Below are 25638 nucleotides of genomic sequence, written 5' to 3' on the forward strand. Positions count from 1 at the left end.
TTTTTTATTATTGAGTAGTGTCCCACTATATGGAGACACCAGAATTTATCCTATAACCTGATGATGGCCATTTGGATTATTTCCAGTTGGTTATTACAAATAAAGCAGCTATACCTTTTTGTACAGTCTTTGTAAGGCATGCACTTTCTATATCGCTTGGTTAAATACCTACAAATAAAATGATATGTTACAAGGCTGCTTTCACATTTCACCTTTTAAAAAAACTACCAAATATATTTTCAAAATGATTTTACAACTTTATGTTTCCACCAACAATTTATGAAAGTCCCTATTCATATCTTTTTAAATTTTTTGTTGTAATCCATTATTTTCAATTTACCTATTACTCTTAGTCTGTAGTTTATATTTTCTTTCTCTTAATAATGCCTTTAAAAGTATAAGATTTATTTTAATTATGTCCAGTTTATTACTTTGTTCATGAATCAGACCTTTGTGATGGTCATATCATCTGTCATATCTAAGATATTTTCACCTAATAGAAGATTTTAAAGATATTCATTCTTCCATGCTTTGTTATAAAAGGTTGTTATGTTTTAGATTTCTCATTTATGTCTACTTATGTTATGGTTTTAGAATTCTCAGGTCTATGATACATAGAATCAAATTGATTTGAGTGTAGGATTTTTTTGTTTGTGTTTGATGTACAGATATCAATCATTTACTGAAAATATTTTGCTTTATCCTTTGAACTGCATTGCACTATTGTCAAAGACTAGATATATGTGTGCTTGGGTTTATTTCTGGATTCTATCCTATTCCAGTGATCTGCTTGTTTATCTTGATGCCAGTTTTAAAATGTGTCAGGTAATATTAGAATTGTTGTATATTTCCTTATATTCTCTAACTGATGGTCATATCATATGCAAATAAAATTAGTTTTATATATTTTTATCTAAAACATGGATCTTTTTTTTTTGTTTTCCTGACTTATTCCACTGGCTAAAACTTTTGCATAATGTTAAGTAGAAAGGTGATAACTCATACCTGTGTCTTGTTCATGACCTTAGGTGAAAGCATCAGTTTGTTCCTTTATTGATAATATTAGTAATCATTTTCACAGATTTTCAAGATTGATTTAAGAAGCTTCCTAGTGCTCCTACTTTGTTGAATTTTTATTAGAAAATAGACGTTAGTTTTTTGTCAAGAGTTTTATCTGCGTGTATTTAGATGATTATATTCAAATTTTATGATGAATTACATTGATTGATGTGGGGATACTATATCAACACTGCATTCCTGTGATAAAGATTTATCTTGGTCATGATTATATATTTTTTAGTATGACTTGCTAAAATGTGTATAGATTTTTTTGCACATATATTTGTGAGATGTGTTTACCTATCGTTTTCTTTTCTATAATTTATTTATTCATTTCTTTATTTTGGTACTGGGGTTTGAACCCAGAGGAACTTAACCACTAAGCCATATCCTCAGCCCTTTTTGTATTTTATTTAGAGACAAGTTCTCCCTGAGTTGCTTAGGGTCTCACTTAGTTTCTAAGGCTGGCTTTGAACTCACAATCCTCTTGCCTCAGCCTCCCAAGCCACTGGGATAATGAGTTCCTCTTTATATGGGCTGGACCATATTTTTTTCTTTTCAATTTTCTCTTCAGTCTTCTTCATTTTGTGTAGAATTTTTATTATTTCTTTCTGTTTGGTACAATTTACCAGTGATCCCACCAACACATGGATGTTTACTTGTGGAAGGCCTACATTTACATACTTAATTTTATAAATAAACATAGGGATATTCAGTAATCATTTTTTTCTGTAAACTATTGTAGCTTGTATCTTTGAAGTGATTGGTAAATTTTATCTAAATTATCAAATTATTTGGCAAAACATGGTTTTACCATTCCATATTATGTTTTGAAGATGTGAGATCTCACCTCTCTCATTTCAGTTATTGATAATTTCTGTGCATGTCTTAAATATTTTCAAATCTGTCTAATCAGATGTTTCTCAGTTGTATTGCTTTCTCAAGGACTCAGCTATTTTTTTTTTAATTTTCTCTGTATTTTTTTAACTTTTTATTTGATAAATTCAATTTTAATCTTTATTAGGTTCTGTTTAGTTTGGGTATGATCTGCTCTTTTTAAAAAATTTATTAAAGTATAAACTTGGCCATTTGATGTGAGACACTTCTTCTTTTCTAATGTAGACTAATATTTCTATAAATTTCCCTTTCTGGTTGTGGTTTTATTTTTTTCAGGGCCTGTCATCATGGTCTTCTTCCAGATCATCTGCATGTCACACCTTTCTATAGTCTTAAGAATTGAAAAAAAAATTGTCTAAGTCTATATCTGCATTCACACACAGTGTATACATGTACATACACATATACATATAATCTTGTATATTTTCTATAATAACATAATAGCATATTCAAAATAGCATGCCACATATACTATTCTAGGCTTAAATTACTGTTAACACTAATAGACATCAACAAAAGTAGTGATGTCTAAGGTTGTAAATTTGGACATCAGAAGCAGAATAACACATGACAATAATTGCTATCATTTTTTAAGAACAGTCATTATGTACCAAAGACTACCTGCTGTCTTCATAGCACCCTGTAGGATACAAAGAGAATCATTATTTTATAGATAAGAAAACATGTTGACATAGCCTATATAGTCTGTTCATGATCCCAGAGCTGAAGCATGGCAAGCCTAATATTTGAGTCTTAGTTTTTTTCTAAAGAAAGAAGTGGGGGAAAAAAGTATTTTCTTTTTAATTTTAGCTTCTCCATGTCAGTCTGTGGCATTTGTTCAGATTTGTTCAGATTTCATTACCTGTGAGCCTCAAACTCAATTGGAAGAAATCTTTTATCAAGAGTTTAACCATATCTCTTCCATATAATAGGGGAAAATTCTACCATCCATGAAAATTGCTTCCTCCAATAGAGCATGTCATCTGAAAAACTCTTCTTAGAGTGTAGAAAATTACAGAAGTGTCTTGCCAGATTCCAATTTTTTTTCCCCAGAGGCTAGTTTCATCCTGCACATTTTCATTCACTGCACTCAAAACCATTTTTTTTCTTTTTATTTTCCCCTGACTCTTCTTCTCTGCAGAGTTTCTAATGCTGAACTAAGTGCAAGCACTTTCTCACTCAGTTCTCTTCCCTTTCCATATGTGTCCAAGGTAAGCAAGCAAAGGCATATTCCTAAATCCACTGATTCCTAACTGCACATTAAGTATTTTCAAAGCTGGTGGATGCTATTTGTGTTCGCCTACTCCAATAAACCAGATATTCCACAGGAAATTCTACCATGTACTTACTTCACCCCATATTGTTACTCCTTCAAGATGTCTCTATGACTACAATACCACAATAGCAACACAAAACTTACTATTTATTTTCATTTTTTCCCGGGACTTGAATTCTATTGTCTGTCATCTGCAGAAACTTCTCAATCCTTGATAAGTGAAATATATTATCATCTTCATTAACAAAATTCTGATACCAATTAGTGAAATACCTACATACAAGTTGGAATGGTTCTCATTTAACTTTGAGATACCTACCTATCTCTGTATAGGTGATCAAGATATAACTTATCTCTGTGTAGATTATATCTTGATTACTATGTATGACATCTGACTTTTGAAGTTCTAGGATTCACAGTGAGAGGTCTTGGGGTAATGAAATGTATTCCAAGACCAGATTCTGTGTTGTTCTCAGTTATGGTGGTTTTACTTTTACATCCTCTGTGGGTCATTTTGCAAGATCTGGAGACACAGTTGTCTCTATTGAAGGATAGGGATTGATGCTAAAATCTACAGAAGCCAGTCATGTGGCCTACAGTATTCACTTCCTTCTCCTCACCATTTATCTAGCCTAAAATGTCAACAGTGCTGAGGACCTTTTAATAGGTCTTTTCCTAGTTCAGGAGTTTTATTTATTTATTTATTTGCTATGGCAACATAGATGGAAGAAAAGCTGACTTGACATTTGTAAGTCTCTGAAGGAAAGGAAGATTTTCCTGGTCTTTGTTTTCTACACACTTACCTGAACCCGCCCAGCTATGCCATATGTTACTCTTGTCTCTGGGATGTAAAAAGATAAAGGTGAGGTGAAAATAAAGAATTAAACAAACAAACAAAAAAACTTCATTAGCTGTCTAGTTCTGTTATTATTTTTGTTCCTAACCTTATTTTTGGAAAACAGCAGTGGACAACATGTGCCTCAGACAGCTTTTCATCCCTTTAGAGCCTAGAGATAGTCACTGTAAGTAGACAGCTACAGAAGAACTTTCAGTTAAACTATTTTCTTTGCCCAGTACATTGTTTACATTTTGGTTGACTTCACAGACACAGTCCAAACTGTAGGTCTCCACAGTCCCCAAAAAATAATAATCCTTATTATTTATACATTGCCCCTTTGTGTACCATGTATGTTACTTACCTCTCTTGCATGTGAGTTTGCCTAAGCTTAGTTAAAAGCTAACTATAGTCAAAATTAAACAGAGCACACACTTAACAATTTGTCCTAAACTCACATGCTTATTTTGGTTTTCATGTTCTCACTACTCCAGAGATAATAAGAGCTAACGGAAACCTAATAATATATAATAAAGAAAGAAAAATTTTTCTTTATATAGTTCAGAGCAACTTGTCTAATTCTGCTTCTCCAGAGTAGGAAGACTTTTAATTGGGAATTGCTGCCAGACCATCTTATTGTATCTTCCTCTTTCAGAGGACTGTTCCTATCTGTTGAAAATACTCTTCCATGATTTAGAATGTTCCATGTTCTTGACCCAAATATCAGTAATCCTTTTCCTTCTCAGAACAATTGCAGAAGCAAGAGAAGGGGAAGTTAGTGAGCAAACTCAGAGCTTCTAATTGATCAATATCAGTTAAACAGATTGGTCAATAAAATTAAATGAATAATGTGAATTGAAGTGACGAGGATGGGTTGGAAGTCAGGGGCAAAGATTGTATTGTTTATTAAAACAAAGATAATAGTTTCAAGCAAAATTGTAATTAATATCAGTATATTACTATGTTTGGTTGTAAAATGCACCTTATAAATAAAGCCATATAAATACATAAACACAAAATTTGCATTTATATTAACAGAAGAATACAAAAAAATGGAAAAGAAATGAATTATATTGTGAACAAAAATTAAAAATATGTAATACATTTTAAAATAAAATTTATCTAATATGCATACATTGTAGTGTTTTTCTACATATTTTACTCATAAAAATCTATAGAATTTTATCATATCCTAAGATGAAAGCTTTAGAATATGAACAATATTAATACCCTCTGGAATATTCTTTAAAAATAAAACAAGTCCAACAAATATATTAAAGTCATTTTATTAGATTACCAACATAATTTTAAAGATCATTTTTATATCCTCAAACATCTCACTTGTCAACCAAAGGAGAGTTATTTTAGTAAGCTAAAAACAATGAGGTAAGTTTTTGTTTACTGTCATGGAAGAATGTCTGAAGCATATTATGTGAAACAAAAGCATATAGACAAACAAGAATTAGGTGGATATAGCTAGTATAATATTATTAGAAAGGAAAAATATATTCATAGAAACTATTCAGAAGAACACAAAACAGAGTATTAACAATGATTTTTTGCTAGAATACATATTTCTAGATTATATTTTTGGAGAATATAAAAGGCAATAGAAACAATACAGTAGAAATGAACCCCATGTATATATTTATATTTGTCAGTAATTGGTTGAAAATTATACCAAAAAAACCTTTAAATAATAACAATGAAACATAACTTAATCTACTTAATTAACTAAATTGCATAGCAAAACCACCAGCAAGTTGGAAAATTTAACAGAAGAGTATGTCTTCATACATATTTGTATATATGTAGAATACATATGTGAAAATGTAAGTCATGCTCACACTACATAAATATATATGCACAAATGTTAATGTTCATAAATGTATATATAAGTAACTACTGACAGCTTTATAAATTAATAAAATGTAATCATTGCAATTAAATGACAAATGAGTTTGGAGAAATGTTTAAAAGTTAGTTGAATTAATGATTTTCATGCTGAAATGATAAATAAATAAAAAGCAATCACCATGAAACTATTAAATGAAAACAAAAGTGAATATTTATTTAATATGTCCTATAATGAACTTTGGTATCGTGCAACAAAGAAACTATAATATAAATAGATTAAATTAAATGAATAAAAATAATTTTCTTATTATATAGCAAAAATTTCACTGAAAATAAAACACTTTATTGTTCTTACTGAAGCAAAAGAATTAATAAATTATTTAAATTATATTATTAGTCAACAAAATTGTGAACAGGCAAAGAAAATTAACATAAATTATAGAAATTAGAATATACAATATAAAAAGTAGTTTTATGCTTCATTAGTATTCAAAGTGGCCAAAATCAAAAGAATAAGAAAATACATTTGAGCTTAACTGAAACATATCAACAAAAAGGAAAAACAACCAAAAATTTTTAAATGGAGAAGATGAATTGAAATGTCATTATAAATTATGAATCATCAAGTACTTTGAAAAAATATAAGTTCAAAAGATCATATTACATATGTTTATTCCCCAAATATTTTGATAGCCAACAAAATAGAACTGGAACCCATGTACAGTAAAGTAACATAATTCACTAAAATTATATATACATGAATGCTTATTGATACAGAAAATTCTCAAAATATAATAAATAAAAATGAATACCTACATTATTGGGGGGTAATAATAATACATATACACACATATACGAGGAAAATGATAAGAGAAATATATAAAGGTAGTCTTCATTTTTACTTTTACACATTTTCTCATTTTGAACATACATTTTTATTTAAAAGATATTAGTGAGAACAGTAATAAATATGTATATATTAAAAACTGGTCAAATCAAAATTAGTTAATCTATAGCTTTGTACTTTAAAAAAATGAAGCAAACTTACTGAACTCTCTAGATTAATTTTATCAAGAAATTTTTAAAGAAGATGATCTATTCAAGGTTAAAAAGCTGAAAATTACAAAGAAATAAAATTTAGGAATGCATTTACTTATTCATTATAAAATATTTATTAAATTCCTATTATATATACGATATGGAGTGAGTTCCTGTTGTTTTAAAATTCAACATAAACATCATCATTAAATTATCTTCCTTTGGGCATATAAGATTTAAGTAAGAATGACAGATACTAAAGAAATCATTGTGAAAAAAAGTTATAATCTCACTTGCATACGTATGATACAGGATAATTAGATGGTGATGAACAAGAAGGAAACAGGGAAGTTTAAACACACTAGGATTTTAGTAATTGCTTCCATGGGAGGTGCTGAATGGAAAGTATGGGGAAGAGGTGAGTACCATTCTGGAGTGGGGATTATACCAAGATATCTAAGGAAGCAGTATTACAAATAGGGGGGACACAAAAGGCAGCCAGTGCAGAGAGTGCAGAGGACTCCTTGGATAGAGAATTGAGAGCAAAGAGACAGTGGTGTGAATGTATGGGAAGGCACAGGTTATCCTGTTTTGTTTATTTATTTATTTTTAGTTATTTAATGGTTTAGATACTCATTCTAATGAACAGGGCTCCACTAAAGGGCTTAAATAAATAAAGGAAGAGGAAGAGACTAAGCATTTGTTTTGAAAGACTTGAGAAGAATATTTACAGTAAACAGGGATGAGAGGTGGGAGGGAAAGGGAGTGAGAAGGGAAATTGCATGGAAATGGAAGGCGATCCTCAGGGTTATACAAAATGTCATATAAGAGGTAAGGAGGGGTAAGTCAAGAAAAACACATTTGGAAAGAAAGATCATAGTTTGTTTCTGGAAAGGGACTTTAAGGGGTCTCTAAAATATCTGAATTCAGATGTAAATAAGAAATTGGCATATATGTGGGGACCATAGAGAAGACGCACAATCAATACCCTACTTATCTTTAGTAAATAAATTATCATCTTTTCCATATGTGCAAATGAGAAAGGCTAAGAAAGAGGGGTAGAGAGATGATTTAGTAGTATAAGGAGAGAAAACAAGTAAGCAGTAATAAGGAAAATGTAATACTTAAAGGAATTTGAGCTTACAAAGGAAATGGAAAGTAATTATTTCACATTTAGAGGCCCAAAGAGGAGAATATATGAAGAAAGAACAACATGTCCTGTGTTGAATATTATTGAAATATCAAAGTAAAGCCAAGCATAAAATAGTCATCAAATTTAATGATAATGAGGTCAGTGGCAACTGGGTTAAAGAATTGAAATTGAGCAATTGATGGGGAAATGCAGACTGAAGTACAATCTTCTGAAATTATTTCTAAGAAAGGGAGGAAAAAAGATAGTGATGGAGTAGATAGAATAGGATTTCAGGTTGTGGGAAAAATCTGTTTTTCATTTTTGAAAGGTAACACTCAGTCATGAAAGTGATATTAATTAGGGTCAGCAAAGCAGCACATGTGCCAAATTCAGCCTGTTTTTGTAAATAAGCCTTTATATTTGTACACAGTTATACTCATTCCTTCTACATTTTTCATGGCTTCTTTCATGCTACAATTGCAAAGTTGATGTGCCCTAGACTAGATGGCCCATAACATCTAAAATATTTATTACCTTGTCTTTTCAGGAAGAGTTTGCTGACCCCTGATACTGTTCAAAGAAATGATTTGGCTATATAAGAGAGAGAAAAGTAACTAGTAAGGTAAATTTACCTATAAAGTAAGAGAGTATTGATAGGAGTCATTCAGACATGGGTAGTATAGAACATAGATAATATTATCTGTTATTTGAAGGAAATTCTCCTCAGGGTCTTTTAAAAAAAAGTCTACAGACCTTAAGATCATTAGCAATTATAAGCAAGATTAAATGAACAAAAGTGATATGCAAAAAGCAAGACTAAAGGAAAAATATATATTGAAAGGATTTAACATTTTAAGGAAAAAAAATACATTTAATGATCCAAACATCTTACTTAGGTTGTGTGTACAGATGCAAGAGCTCATGAGTCTCATTTACAATTTTCAGCATCATGGTCCATACTCCATTGAATGAACAAACACATAACCAGAAAAGATATTTAAGAGTACCTTTGACATAAAATTTATAATATTTTCTCAATATATCTAATAAGAGGATTTACAAAGGCAGCTTTTGGTGTATATTTTACATATTTCGAGGAAAAAACAATTTGCGCAATATTTTAACCATTTAAGAGCTAGAAAAAGACAAACAACTATAAATTATTCACTAATAAAGAGAATATAATGTTGGGTGCCCTTACTTGAATAATAAAAATTACAAAATAGTAAACTCTGTGAGAACTAATCTAAAAAAAGAGAAACAAACTAATGACCATATTATTCTATAAATGCAAAAAACATGTGATATTATAAAATAAAAAAGATACAATTTATAATGTAAAAATTATGATGTATGATAAAAAGATATGCCTCACAAGAAAATAAAAACCTGACTACAAAAATTCCTTTAGGGCTGGGGTGAAGGCTCAGTGGTAGAGCACTTGCCTACCATGTTTGAATAATTGGATAATTTTCAGCACCACATGTAAATAAATAAATAAAATAAAGGTTCAATAATAACAACAACAACAAATTTTATTTCCTTTAATAAAATTTAGTGTCCATCCTGGTTAAATTTGGATTTTATAATTTGATTTTATTTATGTTAATTGTGGTAAATTAGATATGGCTAAACAAAGTGATTTTTTCCATTGTTGTGAAAATAGGACTAAGTCCAGTTTTACTGATATAGGTAAACATATATTTTTGTGAATAAGTAAATGAATAAATAGAAAGATAAAATGAGTTGGGTGCATGGGGCATGCCTGTAATCTCAGTGGCTCTGGAGTTGGAGGCAGCAGGATCACAAGTTGAAAGCCAGCCTCAGCAATTTAGCGAGGTTCTAAGCAACTCAGAGACCCTGTCTCAAAATAAAATATAAAAAGGTATGGGGATGTGGCACAGGGGTTAAGGGTTCCTGGATCCAGTCCCCAATAACAGAAAGAAAGAAAGAAAGAAAGAAAGAAAGAAAGAAAGAAAGAAAGAAAGAAAGAAAGAAAGAAAGAAAGAAGAAGGAAAGAAAGAAGGAAGGAAGGAAGGAAGGAAGGAAGGAAGGAAGGAAGGAAGGAAGGAAGGAAGGAAGGAAGGAAGGAAGAAAGGAAGGAAGGAAGGAATATAAAATGGAAGAAATAAAATAGGCAGTCTCATTATTTTAAGAATAAAAATAGTTGCTCCACATCATCATAATTATATAATAGTATTCTAAAAATTTTAGTCAATTTAATAGATATAATCAAAATATTGATAACTACAGATAGCTATAGAAGTATATATTTTATATCTTAGAATTTTAAAATAAAGCAAATCAACTCTGGAGTCATGATACAAATAGAGCATATGATACAAACAGAGCATATGATACAAACAGAGCCATTTTTATACTATTCTTAAGAATTCCTTATAACAATTTTAAAGATTTCCATCATCTAAGAATTAATTCATAGGCTTATATATTCATAATTAAAATAACATGTGTATGTTCATCGGAGAAAAAAGAGAAATACAAAATGTTACCTCAAATAAAATACAGAAGATAAACCAATATAATTAAAAACATGTATAATTTGCTGGTTGAATCAAGGACAACTATTTATAAAAATTAAAACATATTGTAAAATTTTAATGTTCTTTAAGGACACATGAATGACACAATGATAGAAAGTAAATCCCATGGGAAATATTGAAAGTACAAATATGATTTGGATGTATGAAAATTTTATATTACTGTCATATAAAACATCCTTAAAAAATTATAATTATTAGGTGCAAAAAACAAGGTAGCTCTTTCTTTAGTATAGTATGTAAAGTAAATCATATATATATATAGGCTTGTAAAGGAAATGATGAAAGCAAAATGTATGTTTGCTATACCCATGACAGGAAAGTTCTTTAAAAAAAAAAAGCAATTTTAAAGATTATATTTAAACTCATTATTTTGGGTCTCGGATCTCAAGAACTGTTAATATGGTATATGTCAAAATAAAAAACCCAATAACACAAATCATTTTTTTTTAAAGATTCTACTAGATTAGATTTAAAAAATTAAACACTAAAAATAATTTGTCCAGCTGGGAATATAGCTCAGTGGTGGAGTACATGCCCAGCATGCATGAGGCCTTGGATTTGATTCTCAGTACTGCAAATAAATAAATATAAATAAATAAATAACCTTTCAACTTGTTATAAAATGATAAAAAATGTTGGTATATATGTCAAAAAATGGAAACTTTTAAAACTTGGGGTAATACAAAAAAAGTACATTTTTAAAAAGTTTGGCAATATGATTAACATTTATTACCTTTGGCCAAGTTTTTCTTCTTCTAAGAATGTATATTCATTAATTCATTTAAGATATATTTATGACAATGAAACAGAGCATAATAACTGTCCACCAAAAAAAGAAATGCTTAAATAAAACCTGGCACATTGTAGGGATAAATTTTTTAAAAATATTAAATAAGTACTCCTATTTATCACAAAATGTGAATTTGAAAGAAACAGTTTACAAACTTACATAGTTTCCAATACCAGATAATTTTGTATAATTTCCATACTCACATACCTGTACATATGATAGGAGAAAATCTAAAATAGTATCTTTGCATATTACAGTTTTTTGGTAACAGTTTTGGTTCATTTATAAATAATTTTAGGTTTTCAACATTTCAAAATTTTTTATGCAAGCATTCATTTATTTTATAATTAGAAAGCAATGGAAAATAAACACATCAAGTCAATCCACAAAGTTATTAGAGTTCAAACTTCAGAAAAAATATGTGTCTTTCTAATTGTTTTTATGAGTAGGGTGGAAATGAGTTTGACAACATTGTATTATATAATGATATATTTTGGTATATAATAAATCACCATGTTTCAATAAAGTTTCAGAAAAAATTCAATGAGAAAGAGAATAAAAATTATTTTCTCTCCCAGTGATCTTTGTGCATCTTCATATTTTTGCTGGAGACTCATATTTGTGCACTTGTGTGTATTTATTCCAAAAAAAAAAAAGATGTAATACCAAAATTGAAGGGAAAACATGTTGGAAACTGATTCTGAAGCATCTCTTACTTTCCAGTCATTTGAAAAAAAGAGCATCATATGTGGACAGAGAGCAAAAGGAATTGTAATTTGCAAAAGGTTAAAATTTTATATCTAAAGTTTTCAATCTGTCACAAGTTACAAAGTTGGGATCTAGGCAGTATTTTGTTACTGTTGCTGTTTGTTTGTTTTGGTACTGAGGATTGAACCCAGGGGTGTTCTACCACTGAGCTCCATCTCCAGTCCTATTTTAATTTTACTTTGACACAGAGTCTTGCTAGGTTGAAGAGGTTGGTCTTGAACTTGGGATCTTCCTGTCTCAAATTCCCAAGTCACTGGGATTATAGGTGTGCAGCCCTGCCTGGTTTAAGCAATGTTTCTCAAAATTAAATAAAAATTAAAATAAAAAGAAGTTCTGTTTAGAGTACCAAAGGCCATGACCCAATATAGGTAGGAAAAAAAGCGTAAAGAAAGTTTAGGGTTATCAGTTCTGTGGTTGCTCTGTATGGTTCAGAAACTGTAGTGGGAACAGTTGAATTTGAGATCCTTAAATGTAATGAAAACAATAGGATCCAGGATTTTACAGTCCTGGCTGAGCTCTTCATCACCATAGACAAGACAGGCATCATTAACAGGATGACAACAAAGTCAAAGCCATAAGAATAGCCTGGTTCACAAGAGACAGAAGATGCTGGCTAGACGATCACATTGTCCCTAGAAAAGAAGTGCATGGGCACTCTACTAAATTCATTCTTGGTCTGGATAAGCACATGAATTCCAGGGTGAATTAACTGAAGTCTAACTTGAATCGCCAAGAGAGAATCACAACTCTACAAGCTATTCCCACATGTGAGCCAACTGACAAACATACAACACATTGAATGAAACCGAGGCCAGATCCCATCGAGAAAAAGATCTGCTACCTTTTCCAAAATTATAGTGTTCCTATTTCTCCAAGCCCTCCCCAAAGGGATCTGAAGCAGTTTGCCAAGTTGACTGTGCATTGAGTAATGTGAAGTGATTTCATTTGGTGGCTTTCTAGACAATTATTGAAATGACACTAATATCTTATGATCCAAAACATCCCTGTGATCCTCCGGTCAGAGTAAGAACTTGTGGAGGTCAGGTGATGACTGGAGTTTTAGCTCAGGTACATCTCATAGTGAGCTGTGGATCCCCGAACCCATCCTGTGGTTATTTCCTCTATTCCAGAAAATCAAATTATAATAGACATATCAATGAGCAGAATTCCCCATACTGGAATAATTCTGCTTTTCCAATCACAAAGCATGCCCCTTGTCTTCTCTAGCAAAGAGAAGATTCTTATTTTATTATTTATTTTTTTGTTTGTATGGATTTTGAATTTGCTAAGGACCATTCCCACTGTTGCCTTCTCTATTTAATAGCACACAAAGGTATTATGGGAAATGGTCCATGAGGAAACTTAAAAACGTATTTCACCTTAAAAGGACACAAAAATAAGAATGATGCAATACATGTTTCTGCAACAAATAAGAACTCAGTTTATATTCAACAAATATAAATATTACACACATCAAAGCATTAAAGATATATATATATGTGTGTGTGTGTGTGTGTGTGTGTATACACACACACAGAGCTGTATGCTATATATCAACATCTCAGTTGACACAGTACTAAGTACATGATGGTGGTCCATTGGATTACATTCCCCAGTGACAGTTTAGCAATCTTAGTTTATTTAAGTGCATTCTACGATGCTCACACAGTGATGAAATGAGAAATCTCCATTAAGAAGCATTTCTCAGAACACATCCCTGTTTTTAAGCCATGAATGACTGTGTGTGTATGCTACAGAATTATCAGTTCTTGAAGTTAGTTATTAACTTTTTAATCCATAAGGGTTGTTCCATATATTGTTGAAAATCACTATTTGAGATCCATAAACATTTGAGGCATTAAAACTTCCTTCACTTGTTAAGAAAATGAACTGAAAGAGCAATATTTGATGAGATTGAGAACTTATAAGTTGTTTCTATAACCCATTTCATTTCCAGAGTTAGTACCAATAAAAGAATTATAATGCTGCTTTCTGAGAAAGGTGAATAAAATGTTCAACCAAGGGACTATTTTACAAATCTCGAGGTATTATTAAATATTACTGTTGGATACCCAAACTGAATTACAGATCAGAGAAGGGACTGAAAGGTCAGGTTTATTATTCACCTCAGTTAAAATGTAACCACAATACTTGTTTCTACATCAGGGAGGATTGTAAGCATCTATATAACTAGTAATAACAATGAAAATAATACAGCCACATCAAATTTTGCATTTTTCAGTAGATAGTTGGGCATATAGTTAATAATCATTTATATTTACACTAACTCTTTTAAGAAGGAGTTCAGAGTGGTTTTTCAAATAATACCTCATTAATCATTTCAGCAAGTTACTTGGAAAGTTATTATCCCAGTTCAATAGATAGAAAAATTATATCAGAGAAAGGTCAGATATATATTTACTTGTCCAATACTAGAGAAGTAAAGTGATTCAGTTTCAAATATGAGACCTCTCTTTCACCCTTGATCCAACCATTGGACCAATGTAATATCAGTCCATGTTGTGGTTAGACCATCAACCTGAAGGGCTTCAAGGCTGACCTCTCTGCTATTACTTTTACAGATCTATAAACACAGAAGAGAATATCAATTTTTCATCTAAGGTAACCAAAAAAAACTTAGATATAATTGTTTTTTTTTTCCATTTTTTCCTAGTCTTTTAGAAATACTTGATGATTATTGGTGTCAATATAAATTTATAAATATCAAATATTTCAGTAGTGAGATGCATCATGATCAAAATGAAGATGTAATAAACGAGTGATATAGTTAGGGATTCATTTGAACATAAATGTATTTCATACATTTATTGAATTATTAAAAGAAATTTAAAAATCACCTTTAAATAATTCTCAACACCTAAATTATGTAGATGTCGAGGAGTAGAAGAAAGAACCAATGAGTCAGTAAGTGTGACTTGAAGGAGGAAGGAAAAATTGAAAAAGAAAGTATTGAATTTATACCCAGACTATTTCTGCTAGTTTGTTTTAATACTATCTGTGCAATTTCATTGCTTTATAAAATGACATTTATTTTTAAAAGAAGGTAGCTAAACAATTGTTAATCCTTTAAAGTAAAAATATAGAGTTCAGATGAATTAAGTATTATAACCTTTTCAGAACAAAACCTTCTCAAGCATGTTTTTCTCCTTCTCTGTATCATTTGTTATTCCAAAATTAGTGTCCACGTGGTTTTCCTTTTACTATAAAATTTTCCGAATAGAATTAATTCATAACTCTATGTATTCCTATTTTGAAATATAGTTTTTCTTTTCCTAGATCCTAAAGAAAGAACAACTTCTCTTAACCTATCAATATTCAACTTAGTTTGTAGGCTGTGAAACAAGTAAGCTTTTAAAATAAATATTCAAATATAAAAAAATCGTTTCCATTGTTAAGTTCCATGAAAATTTGAAGATTCTAATAATTAACAGATTAGATAAAAATTAAAATTATACATGTGTGCTAGAGGTTTTGAAGCTGAAACTTCTCTTTTGAACTTACAATTTTATTTTAAAACTTGACTAAAATATGTACTGTAACTTATTTTTATTAGGAAAAAAATGTGTTTTCAATATATAAGGCAAGGAATAAGATGATCTTTCTTGCTGGATTTAATGAATAAGTCTTTGCCCCTATCTTTGAAGTGTGAAAATTCAGTAAAAATTGGAAAACTGGGGTAAAGCAGAAAATACCACCTTCCAAGAGATGGTAGTAAGGAGATCCCAAATTTCTGAAAAAGACTGAACTGAGGCAATGACAGAGGCAACAAGAAGGGTTTTTTTATGACTTTAAATTCCCTTTTTTTGTATCTATCCAGAATGTTGGCTTTGGACACAAATCCTATAAACTGGAAAAGTTAGGATAGAACTAGGTTTATTCAAAAGTGAAATGTGTGTTACTCTACTGTTTTTATATAATATATATTTCAGCATTTTATAAATAATTACATATGATATATGGGTATTTAATTGTATGTAACTCATTAAATGCAATAATATTTTAGTTACTTTTATATTTGTGTTGAACAGAATCATTTCTGTTCAACACAAAAAGATATTAGGATAATTCATTTTCACGAGCAAACAACATTTCTAAATACCACAACCTTAGTTATGTATTTTTTTATTGTTTGATTTGATAAGTCATGCTTCTTCATAATTTTTGTACAAGATATGTCTGAAGATTTTTAAATTTTCCCCATTTTTTCTACCTTTTCTTAATGTGTATAAGGCTTTTCTTTCATTTCACTTGCAAACCTTGTATTTATAAATATTACAATATAGTTGATGAAGTCACATATTTTATTTTTTGAATGGACTCATCTTGTATTTATCTAGACATTAATTTCTTTTGGCAGTATTTAAACCCTAGAGCAGGAGTTTAAATATATAGGCTTTGTACATGTCTAGCAGTAGTCAGCAGATATTCATTAAAAATCAGTGGTTTTGATACTATAGGAAATACTGTGTTTTACCCAACTTTCCTCAGCTCACAGTTAAAATTTTAATGGCTTATGGAGTGCAATAGAAAAATAGCCCCATAATTTCTTTTCCCTTTTAAGAATATTGAGATTTTTATTAAACTGACTCCATGAATGATGGGTCTTCTGGTTCTATAAAAAGCAATTTTAATTTTTAAAGCATATTCAACAGTACTTCATGCTTTTCACTGATCAAAAGACTACTGACTTTTCAAAACTTCTAGTATCTTGTGATACACATGTTGCCACTCTTTCACATTGATTTAGTGAATCATGATAAACTGATGAAAACTCAGATGAGTCACCAAGTTCCAATGATAATATGACTGAGCAACTTCTAAAGTTTAAAACTGTCTGTAAATGCAATTCTTGAGAAGAACTAAGAATGATCAGATTTTATTGAGTGTAGAAAAGTCTCACAAATTGAAGTTCTATAATCATGTGGAGATTATGAGTTTTTTTTTTTTTTCAAAGCCATATATTCCTAAAATGGTAGTCAGACTTCACAGTTTGGAGTCTTTAGACAGCGCCCAATTATTCCAACTTTGCCCGCGAGATGCAAATTCCAGCTAATTCTAGAAAAATAATTGAACCAGTTTCAGTCAGTATAAAAATCTTTCCTAATTTAGCCATGTCAGACCTTTTTTGGCAGCTGTCATTCTTCACCACTACCATTTGCAAATTTTAATGAAAATGCTATTGAAAAAGAGATTTTAATTGGATCAAATTCTGACAGTCAATTTTTTTAAAAAGCAGTTATAGCTTTAAGTGCTTTCCCAAGAACTAGCTCCTTGGCAGAATGTAAGAGAGAAGTATTCGTGAGCACATCCACATGTGCTCATGCATTTGTGTATGCGTGTTACATATTCCAGGAAACATGGATACAGTACACGACTCTTGACCTGAACACACCAATTTTTAATAACTCAAGAAGTTATTTTTTATTCTTATCAGCAAATTAACATAAATAGCTCATTTTCCCTTAATATCTCATCTTGCTTTTTTAGTCCTGAAAATGATATTGAAATTTTACAAGATTTACTAATCTAAGGATTGCTTTGGGTTGGGAAATACAGTGCTAATCTTCAATACACTCATTTGAGTGACGGGTCAAAGAGAAATTAAGTAACTAACCCAAAGTCACATCAACAATGACAATATGAAGGATAGACACTAATTTACTACCATAAATGATTTTTAAAAGAATTTTAGACTATGAAGATGAAAGATACTATTTAAGATAATAAAATGTTTAACCTAAGAAATATAATCCTAACTAACAAATCCTGGTATTTTGTAGCCCAATATGTTTTTTTAAAAACTAATATTTCAAAAGGTTCAAAGTGGACATTAATTCTAATGAAAAAATATTAATATTTCTTTGTCCTCTTGTGTCCCCTGCTCCAATTACATATGTGCATATAAATACAAACTCACATATAAATCACACATCTGCGTACATATAAATATATCCTATGTGAATATATATAGTTTCAATTGTAACATTCTATTGTGATACAGTATTCAGCCACCTAAATAAAGTTCATTTTCTGTAGCTTTTTATTGATAAACTCTTAGTTAAATTCAATACTGGATCTGCTTCACTCAGAATCCTCTTTTAACACAGAACTTGCCTTAGCGTCCTTGGGAATCCATTAAGGACACTGTAAAATGACAACTTCTAAAGTGTCTAAAGAAGTCAATAGTACAATGAAATCAATAATTTAAACTTGATTTAATGCCTTCAATAAACAGAAGTGTATATTGGCCTATACCACCCACTGCAGTAGTGAAAGAAGTACCTGAAGTTCAAACCTGTCAACAGATATGTTCTTTTATCATGCTTACTTTAAAGAATGAAATCAAAGTGTCAAATATTTGGAAAATATATACCTAAATTATCATCTCTACTGCCATTTTTTAATAGCAGTATTATGGAAAAATAAAATATTACATTTCAATTATTGAATGTCTAGAGACTACTTTCATTTAACATTTCACCATTTGTACTTTTTTTTAAACATAAAAAAACCTAGAAACATCTTTTGTCCTCTATTCACACTAGCTAATTTTATAAATGTATTGTTATATTCAGTTGATAAAACAAATCCTAGAAGAATCAGGTAGTCAAAATTTCATTCTTCACAATGTCTAAGGAAAAGTTTGGTGTACAGATTGTCGTAACTTCATAATCTATGAATTTTTTTTTAAAGAGAGAGTGAGAGAGGAGAGAGAGAGATAGAGAAATTTTTTTTAATATTTAATTTTTAGTTCTCGGCGGACACAACATCTTTGTTGGTATGTGGTGCTGAGGATCGAACCCGGGCTGCACGCACGCCAGGCGAGCGCGCTACGGCTTAAGCCACATCCCCAGCCCCTCTATGAAAATGTTAATGAGATAAATATAATAATGATTATAAGTTCATAATCTATTTTCAAAAGTAAATATTTCAATTTTCTCAATTTTTCAATAACCCACCTGAGTTTTAAGCAAAGGGGTATCCTCTGGGCTTTCAGTTTTCTTTTCTGAATACTTACTGAGGACAAATTAAATGATTCAGTTCAACCAAGCACACTGATCCACTCAAAGTATGATGATTGAGATATATGTGTCTCTTGTACTCCTTCCATTAATCATATTAATTATTCATAACTATCTTACTCTATTCCTCTTTTATAGATATGAGAAATTTTACTGCCTAAGTTATTATAAGATTCCTTCTCAATTTATTAGTATGATACATGCATGTGGGCTTTTCAAAATTAAAACTTGCAAAGTTTTATTTATTTATTTTTTTTTTTTTTTAGAATTTATTCATCCTGTCTAACTGAAACTTTATTTTTTTTTATTTTTATTTATTTTTTTTTATTGGTCGTTCATAACATTACATAGTTCTTAATACATCATATTACACGGTTTGATTCAAGTGGATTATGAACTCCCGCTTTTACCCCATATACAAATTGCTGTATCACATCAGTTACCCTTCCATTGATTGACATATTGCCTTTCTAGTGTCTGATGTATTCTGCTGTCTGTCCTATTGTCTACTATCCCCCCTCCCCTCCCCTCCCCTCCCCTCCCCTTTTCTCTCTCTACCCCTTCTACTGTAAATCATTTCTTCCATTTGTATTCTCTTGTCTTACCCCTCCTTTCCTCTTATATGACATTTTGTATAACCCTGAAGATCACCTTCCATTTCCATGCAATTTCCCTTCTCACTCCCTTTCCCTCCCACCTCTCATCCCTGTTTACTGTAAATATTCTTCTCAAGCTCTTCGTCCCTACCCTGTCCTTGTTTACACCACTTATATCAAAGGAGTCATTTGGTATTCTTGCAAAGTTTTAAATAATTACAATTAATCAGTTCGAAAATCGCATGTTATACATATGCAGTTGCTTACAGATGTCATTTGAAAAATAAAATTTGATACCTCTCTCTACTTTTAAAGAAACAGATAAATGAATATTTTAACTATATTTACATTATCATAACTGAATATAAAATTAAGTAGAAAGTAAATTTTCAATTTAATGCAATTTTTTCTTAAAGGCACAATCTTAGAAAATTAGCACTTGTAGCTACAATTTCTAGTAAAATATTTATGTCTTTACTGGGTAGAATTTGGCATTTAAATTAAAAAAAACTACTTGATAAAATTGTATTACAAATAGATTAATTGTTCTTCAGTTACTAAGCTGTTGGTATTTGAAATTTATGAATAATGCTGAGTTCAAATTCAACATATATTTACTCTTCCTAAAATAATTTTAAACTTAGGAAAACCATTCCTCTTTCTTGACTCCATTTTGTAGAAAAGTTTTCTCTCCAGGGATGTTTCTCAATAGGAATAAATTTTTGTTGGGTTGACAAAGAAGTCAGGATAAACTGGGGATTTTGTAATAACCATTTCTTATAATTTGCTTTTCCTTATTTTTTTATCCACATCTAACTGAATACCCTGTCAAAAAGGGAGATAGTTGGCTGTGTTGCTTGCTTTAATATATATATATGTGTTTCAAAACAAGTTAATATTCATCTACATATAGTTTGATGGCACTCCTGTACCTTCCCAAGTGAATGCAATAGGGTTAAACATATAGCCTACCATTTTCCACTTTTTACTGCATGGAGAGTTTGATCTGCCCCAGACCAAACTTTTTGACTCAACAGCATCATTACAATAGTCAATAGAATTATTACTTCTTTAATGCCTTAATAACCCCTTCATTCTCAATAATGCTGGAGCAATTTCACAACCTCATACTCCATCGATGCAATACACAGTAGTACCACAGTTTTTCTTTTTCTTTTTTTTTTTTTCCTCTTTTCCTCTCTTGGTAATGCCTAGGATTTTAAAGGAATAACCTGTGTAATTTAAATGCTGGAACACTTTTAGGACACCTGTTTTTAGGTCCTAATTTTTTTAAGAATCTTTCTTCTTTCTGGTGATTTCACTAGATAAAGATTACCATTCTATTCCAGAAGTTAAGAGTAAATGAATGAATAGACCTGGATTTTCCTTTTCTTTTTTTATGTTACTGTCCTCTAAGAGGAACACAAAATACAAGGAGAACCCAGAATAAAAGAGTACAACTTTGTGTTACTTATATTCACATTGCATTATATCAATGTGGGCCTGCAAGAAAAACATCAAGCTTTGTTAGACTTTTATAGAAATATTTTATTCTCTTTATTTTTAAGGGAAATTGCTTATACAGATTTTTTTTTCAGGGATTTATTATCTGAGATTCCGTTTCTTCTTTTCAATGATACACAAAAAAAGGAGAAAATAGATTCTGTGGAGAACAGTTCAATAGTCAAAATTTTTGTACTGAGTTGGATATTGTTTCAAATTCAGTGCTCTGTCTGAAAACATTTTCAATAGCATTTGTATTTAAGATCATGGAAAAATTAAAGTATATATTATCAAAGAGAAAATCATGTTTTCCAACTGTTATAACTAAGAAAGGGAAAAGTCTTTAAATACTCACTAAAACTCTTTTGAAAAAGAAATCATCTAAAATCAGATACTAAAAGAGCATATTGCCAGAGCACAACCTGTCTTCACTAGTTTATTCCAGCAACAAGGCCTGGGCAGTCAGAGTCTTTGCACATTATGATCAGTTTTACCAAGAAAAGAACAGTTACATCCAGTGTCATTTATTGACAAGTAAGAAGCTTGTGACTACTTTTCTACTCATTAACACAGTCCTATAAGTGATTTTCAAAGTTAAATAATCGAAACTGGGTCTGAATTTATTCTCCTGTATACAGAAATAGCATATCATGAAAAGCATACCTTTGTTCAAGGCTTCTACAGATAGGGAGATACCCAGAACAAGCCTTACTCCTTTTATTTGTAAATATTTGCATCATTTAATTTGGGGTGAGATTAACAAGACCATATGTCATTTTTTGGGGGGGAGGGATGACAGCAAAACTGACAAATAGTTCCTGTTATGCCTGTCATTATGTTATTGCTAAATCATCCACAACATTGTTCCTGATATCAGTTACCAGGACAGAGCCAAAACTGGAACTGAAGTTTCATTCTCATTTCACACAAATAGTCAGCACTTAAAAAAAAAAAAAAAAAAAAAAAAAAAAAAAAAAAAACCTTCAAAAAGTGATCTATGTCCCCAGTAATTTAAAAAATAATAATAAAAAGGGATGGAAGGAAGGAAGGGAGGGAGGGAGGGAGGGAGGGAGGAAGCAAGGAAGGAAGGAAGGAAGGAAGGAAGGAAGGAAGGAAGGAAGGAAGGAAGGAAGGATCCTTAATAGCTTGATACAATTACACAGTAGGCCTCTGACATTCTCTATGCTGGTATAATAACTAAACGGCAAGTGACAGGGCTAGGAGATCCCTGTTGCATGCTTTAATTAAAACTGAAAATTTACAACAAAAATCAACCCTTGGGTAAAGTGCTCTTTGGTTTAAATCTTCTTTGTTACCTCCTGAAATTTTGGTAAGCTTACTTTGTTTTTAAATTAAGCTGGTCCCTCCTTCTTTACTCCATGACAAAAGTCAAATACCAAGAACCAGACATAAGTTTCAGAATGAAAAGAGTTTCAGGTGTGTGTGTGTTTTTAAGTCCAACCCCTGTATACAAACTGTTTAAAAAAAAAAAAAACAGGTGTTTTAACATAATGCTTTATTCCAACTTAATCTCATCCTTGAATGAACTTCCTTCAAGTTTCAACCATTTAAAAAAAAAAAAAAAGCAGTCAATTTCCTGGTGGTTGTAATTTAATTAAGTAACCTTTCACACTGAGCAAAACCCCAAAAGCAAAAGGGTCATTAATCTTTCTAGTGATTAGAGATACCTCTAGAGCTTCAAACATTTACCTCTCCTTCCCCGCAGTAGAAATGCTTTTAGGAGGATCATGGTTCATACCTCACATTCCCTGGAGCCAGAGATGGTATATGTGCAGGGCCCAGATCCATTGACGGATATATCCATGGTCTCAGAGTTTGTAGGCTTGTAGTCCACATAATACTCCTGTAAAGGGGAATTCATTTGTCTTTCAGACTCTCTGGCCTTTTTCCGCCGCCTCTTCATGAGAGAGTGTTGTTGGAGTTGTTTCATGCTGGCTGGATAGCGTTTCCAAGACACATAGATTACCAAGAGGATCATGGCCACTGAGAGAAACAGAGCCACACTCCCTGCGATAATTTTATGAAATGAAACATGCTCATACTCTTGCTCTGTGCCAGGAATCTGGAACCCTGGGGAAGGGCTTGGTGTTTCCAGGGTGGGTTGGCTGGCATCTGGTTTGAAGATGGTAGGTTTCGGGATAACCAGAGGCTTGTGGGGAGTTTGGGGAATCAGGTGTGACCTCTCTGTATTGACCACCTGGACTTCAGAACAGATGTTGTATGTTTCCACAGCATCGCTAACCTTTTCGCCCTGGATGTGCTTAGGTCCTGCACATATCATAGTGCTTTCCTTATTACCTTTGAAATTCTTAAGCCAATAATATAGAGGACAGATGCTCCGACTGCATTCCCACATATTTCCAGACAAGGTAATGGATATTAATGATATCCACGCATTCACAGTTTCCTGTGAGATGTTGGTAAGCTTGTTGGAATCCAAATTCAATTTCTGCAAATTGGGGAGGCATTTAAATGTGCCCGGCTCAATTCCTTGGATGTCATTCCCTGATAAATCCAAGTTGTGTAAGGAACTCCAAGTCCATGTCAAGCCTTGGCTAATTGAGCGAATCCTGTTCCACTGTAAGTAAATGGAACGGAGGTTGAAGAGACGTGGAAAATGAGCAAAGTTGATCTTGGAAAATTGGTTGTGCTCCAAGTGGAGCTCCTTTAATTTCAAAAGGCCAGCAAAAGCATTTCGGGATAGGCTTCTAAGACGATTGTACCCCAAATCCAGAAAGTCAAGATTCCGACAGTCTTGAAAAACTCTTATCGGCACAGTCTTGAGTGAGTTAGACCTCAAGTGCAAAATGATGAGTTTCCGAAGGCCTTTAAATTGTTCAGATTGCAATGTCTGAAGTTTATTGTAGGAGAGGTCCAGATTTCGGAGATTGGGAACTGGGTGAAATGTTTTATTGTGCAGATAGGTAATTTTGTTGGAGCTTAAAATTAATTCTTTGAGTCGACGGATCCCTTGAAATGCATCTTCATCCACTGAGCTAATGTAATTATGGTCGAGATAAAGCCATATAAGCTGGTTAAGGCCGGCAAACTGATTGGATTTGAGCTTCTGTATGCTGTTGAACCTTAATGATAAGCCTTGTGACCCTCCAGAAATGTTCTCAGGGATATCTGCGAAAGCATGAGACTCACAGTACACAATTTTGCCATCACATCTGCAGTTCTTCGGGCAAGCTCTCTGAGCCCCCGTGAGCACAACAAGCAGCAGTGTAGGAAGTAGCACCAGAACCACACTCATGCCTTTCAGCTGCGTAATTAAATGGAAACCTACAATATTAAAAAGAAGACAGATGCACATTGTGAAGCTATTAAAATACATCACCACCAGCTTACTCATATCAGGGGCATTTTGTCTAGTGCAGTAATGGGGCAGTTGATTTAGGAACACATTTAACTAAAGCATCATTTTCTTCAGTGTTGCATATTTGCTGTTTAGGTTTCATTCTTTCTTCCTTGATCTTCAAATCACCACAGAGCTGTAGAACTAAGAAAAGGCTTTCCCAGTTTCAGGAGTTCCTGTGTACGTATCTCAACAGAAAAGCATAGAGCCTTTCTTTTCACTGGAAGCTGAGATTTTAATAATAATAATAATAATAATAATAATAATATTTGGCTAGTTAACTGTGTTGAACAACAGTATCAAAAGGAAATGTACTATTGCAAAAGTGTGACTTGGTAAGCCCAGTACTTGCACATCTTTCCTAGTTGAGCACAGAGCCTGTGATTTAGCAAACGAGCTTCAGGAAGCTGTCAAGGTAATCCAAGTTTGTCCTGCCTGAATTCGTACACTTATTGCGTAATGGGATGGAAAGATAGGAGCTCTGAAAAATGGCATTGGGACTAGCATAGGCAGCCCATGAAGCATAGTGTGAAGACTGATAACAACATGAGATAGTCTGGATTTGTTAATAAGCATATATTGTTGCATACTGTGACTCCAACCCCAGTGACACAAGAGCTAGGAGACAGAAACACTCCTTATCAGACAACACTCCAAAGTTAAGATTGTCAAATTCTTACTAAATAGTTGCATAAAATGCAAAATAATCTTGTGTATATTAGTTTGCTGTTATTTTTCAGAGTTGCTTTTGCAAATTTCAGGGATAAACAAGGAAAGAAAAGGCAGACTCCTCGCCCCCTCCCCACTATCCGGAACTGCTCACATTTCTCACTGACTTTTTTTTTTTCTCCCCTGCCTCCATTAACTTCAGAAAGCCTGCAAAGTTGCAATCTATTGGCAC

General features: G+C 31.9%; 1 protein-coding gene across 1 annotated transcript in view; it reads right to left on the reverse strand.

The window, feature by feature from the left end:
- The window catches only part of Lrrtm4 (leucine rich repeat transmembrane neuronal 4), a 731078-nt gene extending 706383 nt beyond the window's left edge, over positions 1-24695 (reverse strand). The window contains exon 1 of the mRNA XM_026397455.2: positions 23118-24695. Coding sequence (XP_026253240.2) covers positions 23118-24695 — 1578 coding nt within the window. The remainder of the gene's footprint in view (positions 1-23117) is intronic.
- Positions 24696-25638: the final 943 nt, after the last annotated feature.

This window comes from Urocitellus parryii, chromosome 12, assembly GCF_045843805.1.
Source record: "Urocitellus parryii isolate mUroPar1 chromosome 12, mUroPar1.hap1, whole genome shotgun sequence".
NCBI classification, from domain to species: Eukaryota; Metazoa; Chordata; class Mammalia; order Rodentia; family Sciuridae; genus Urocitellus; species Urocitellus parryii.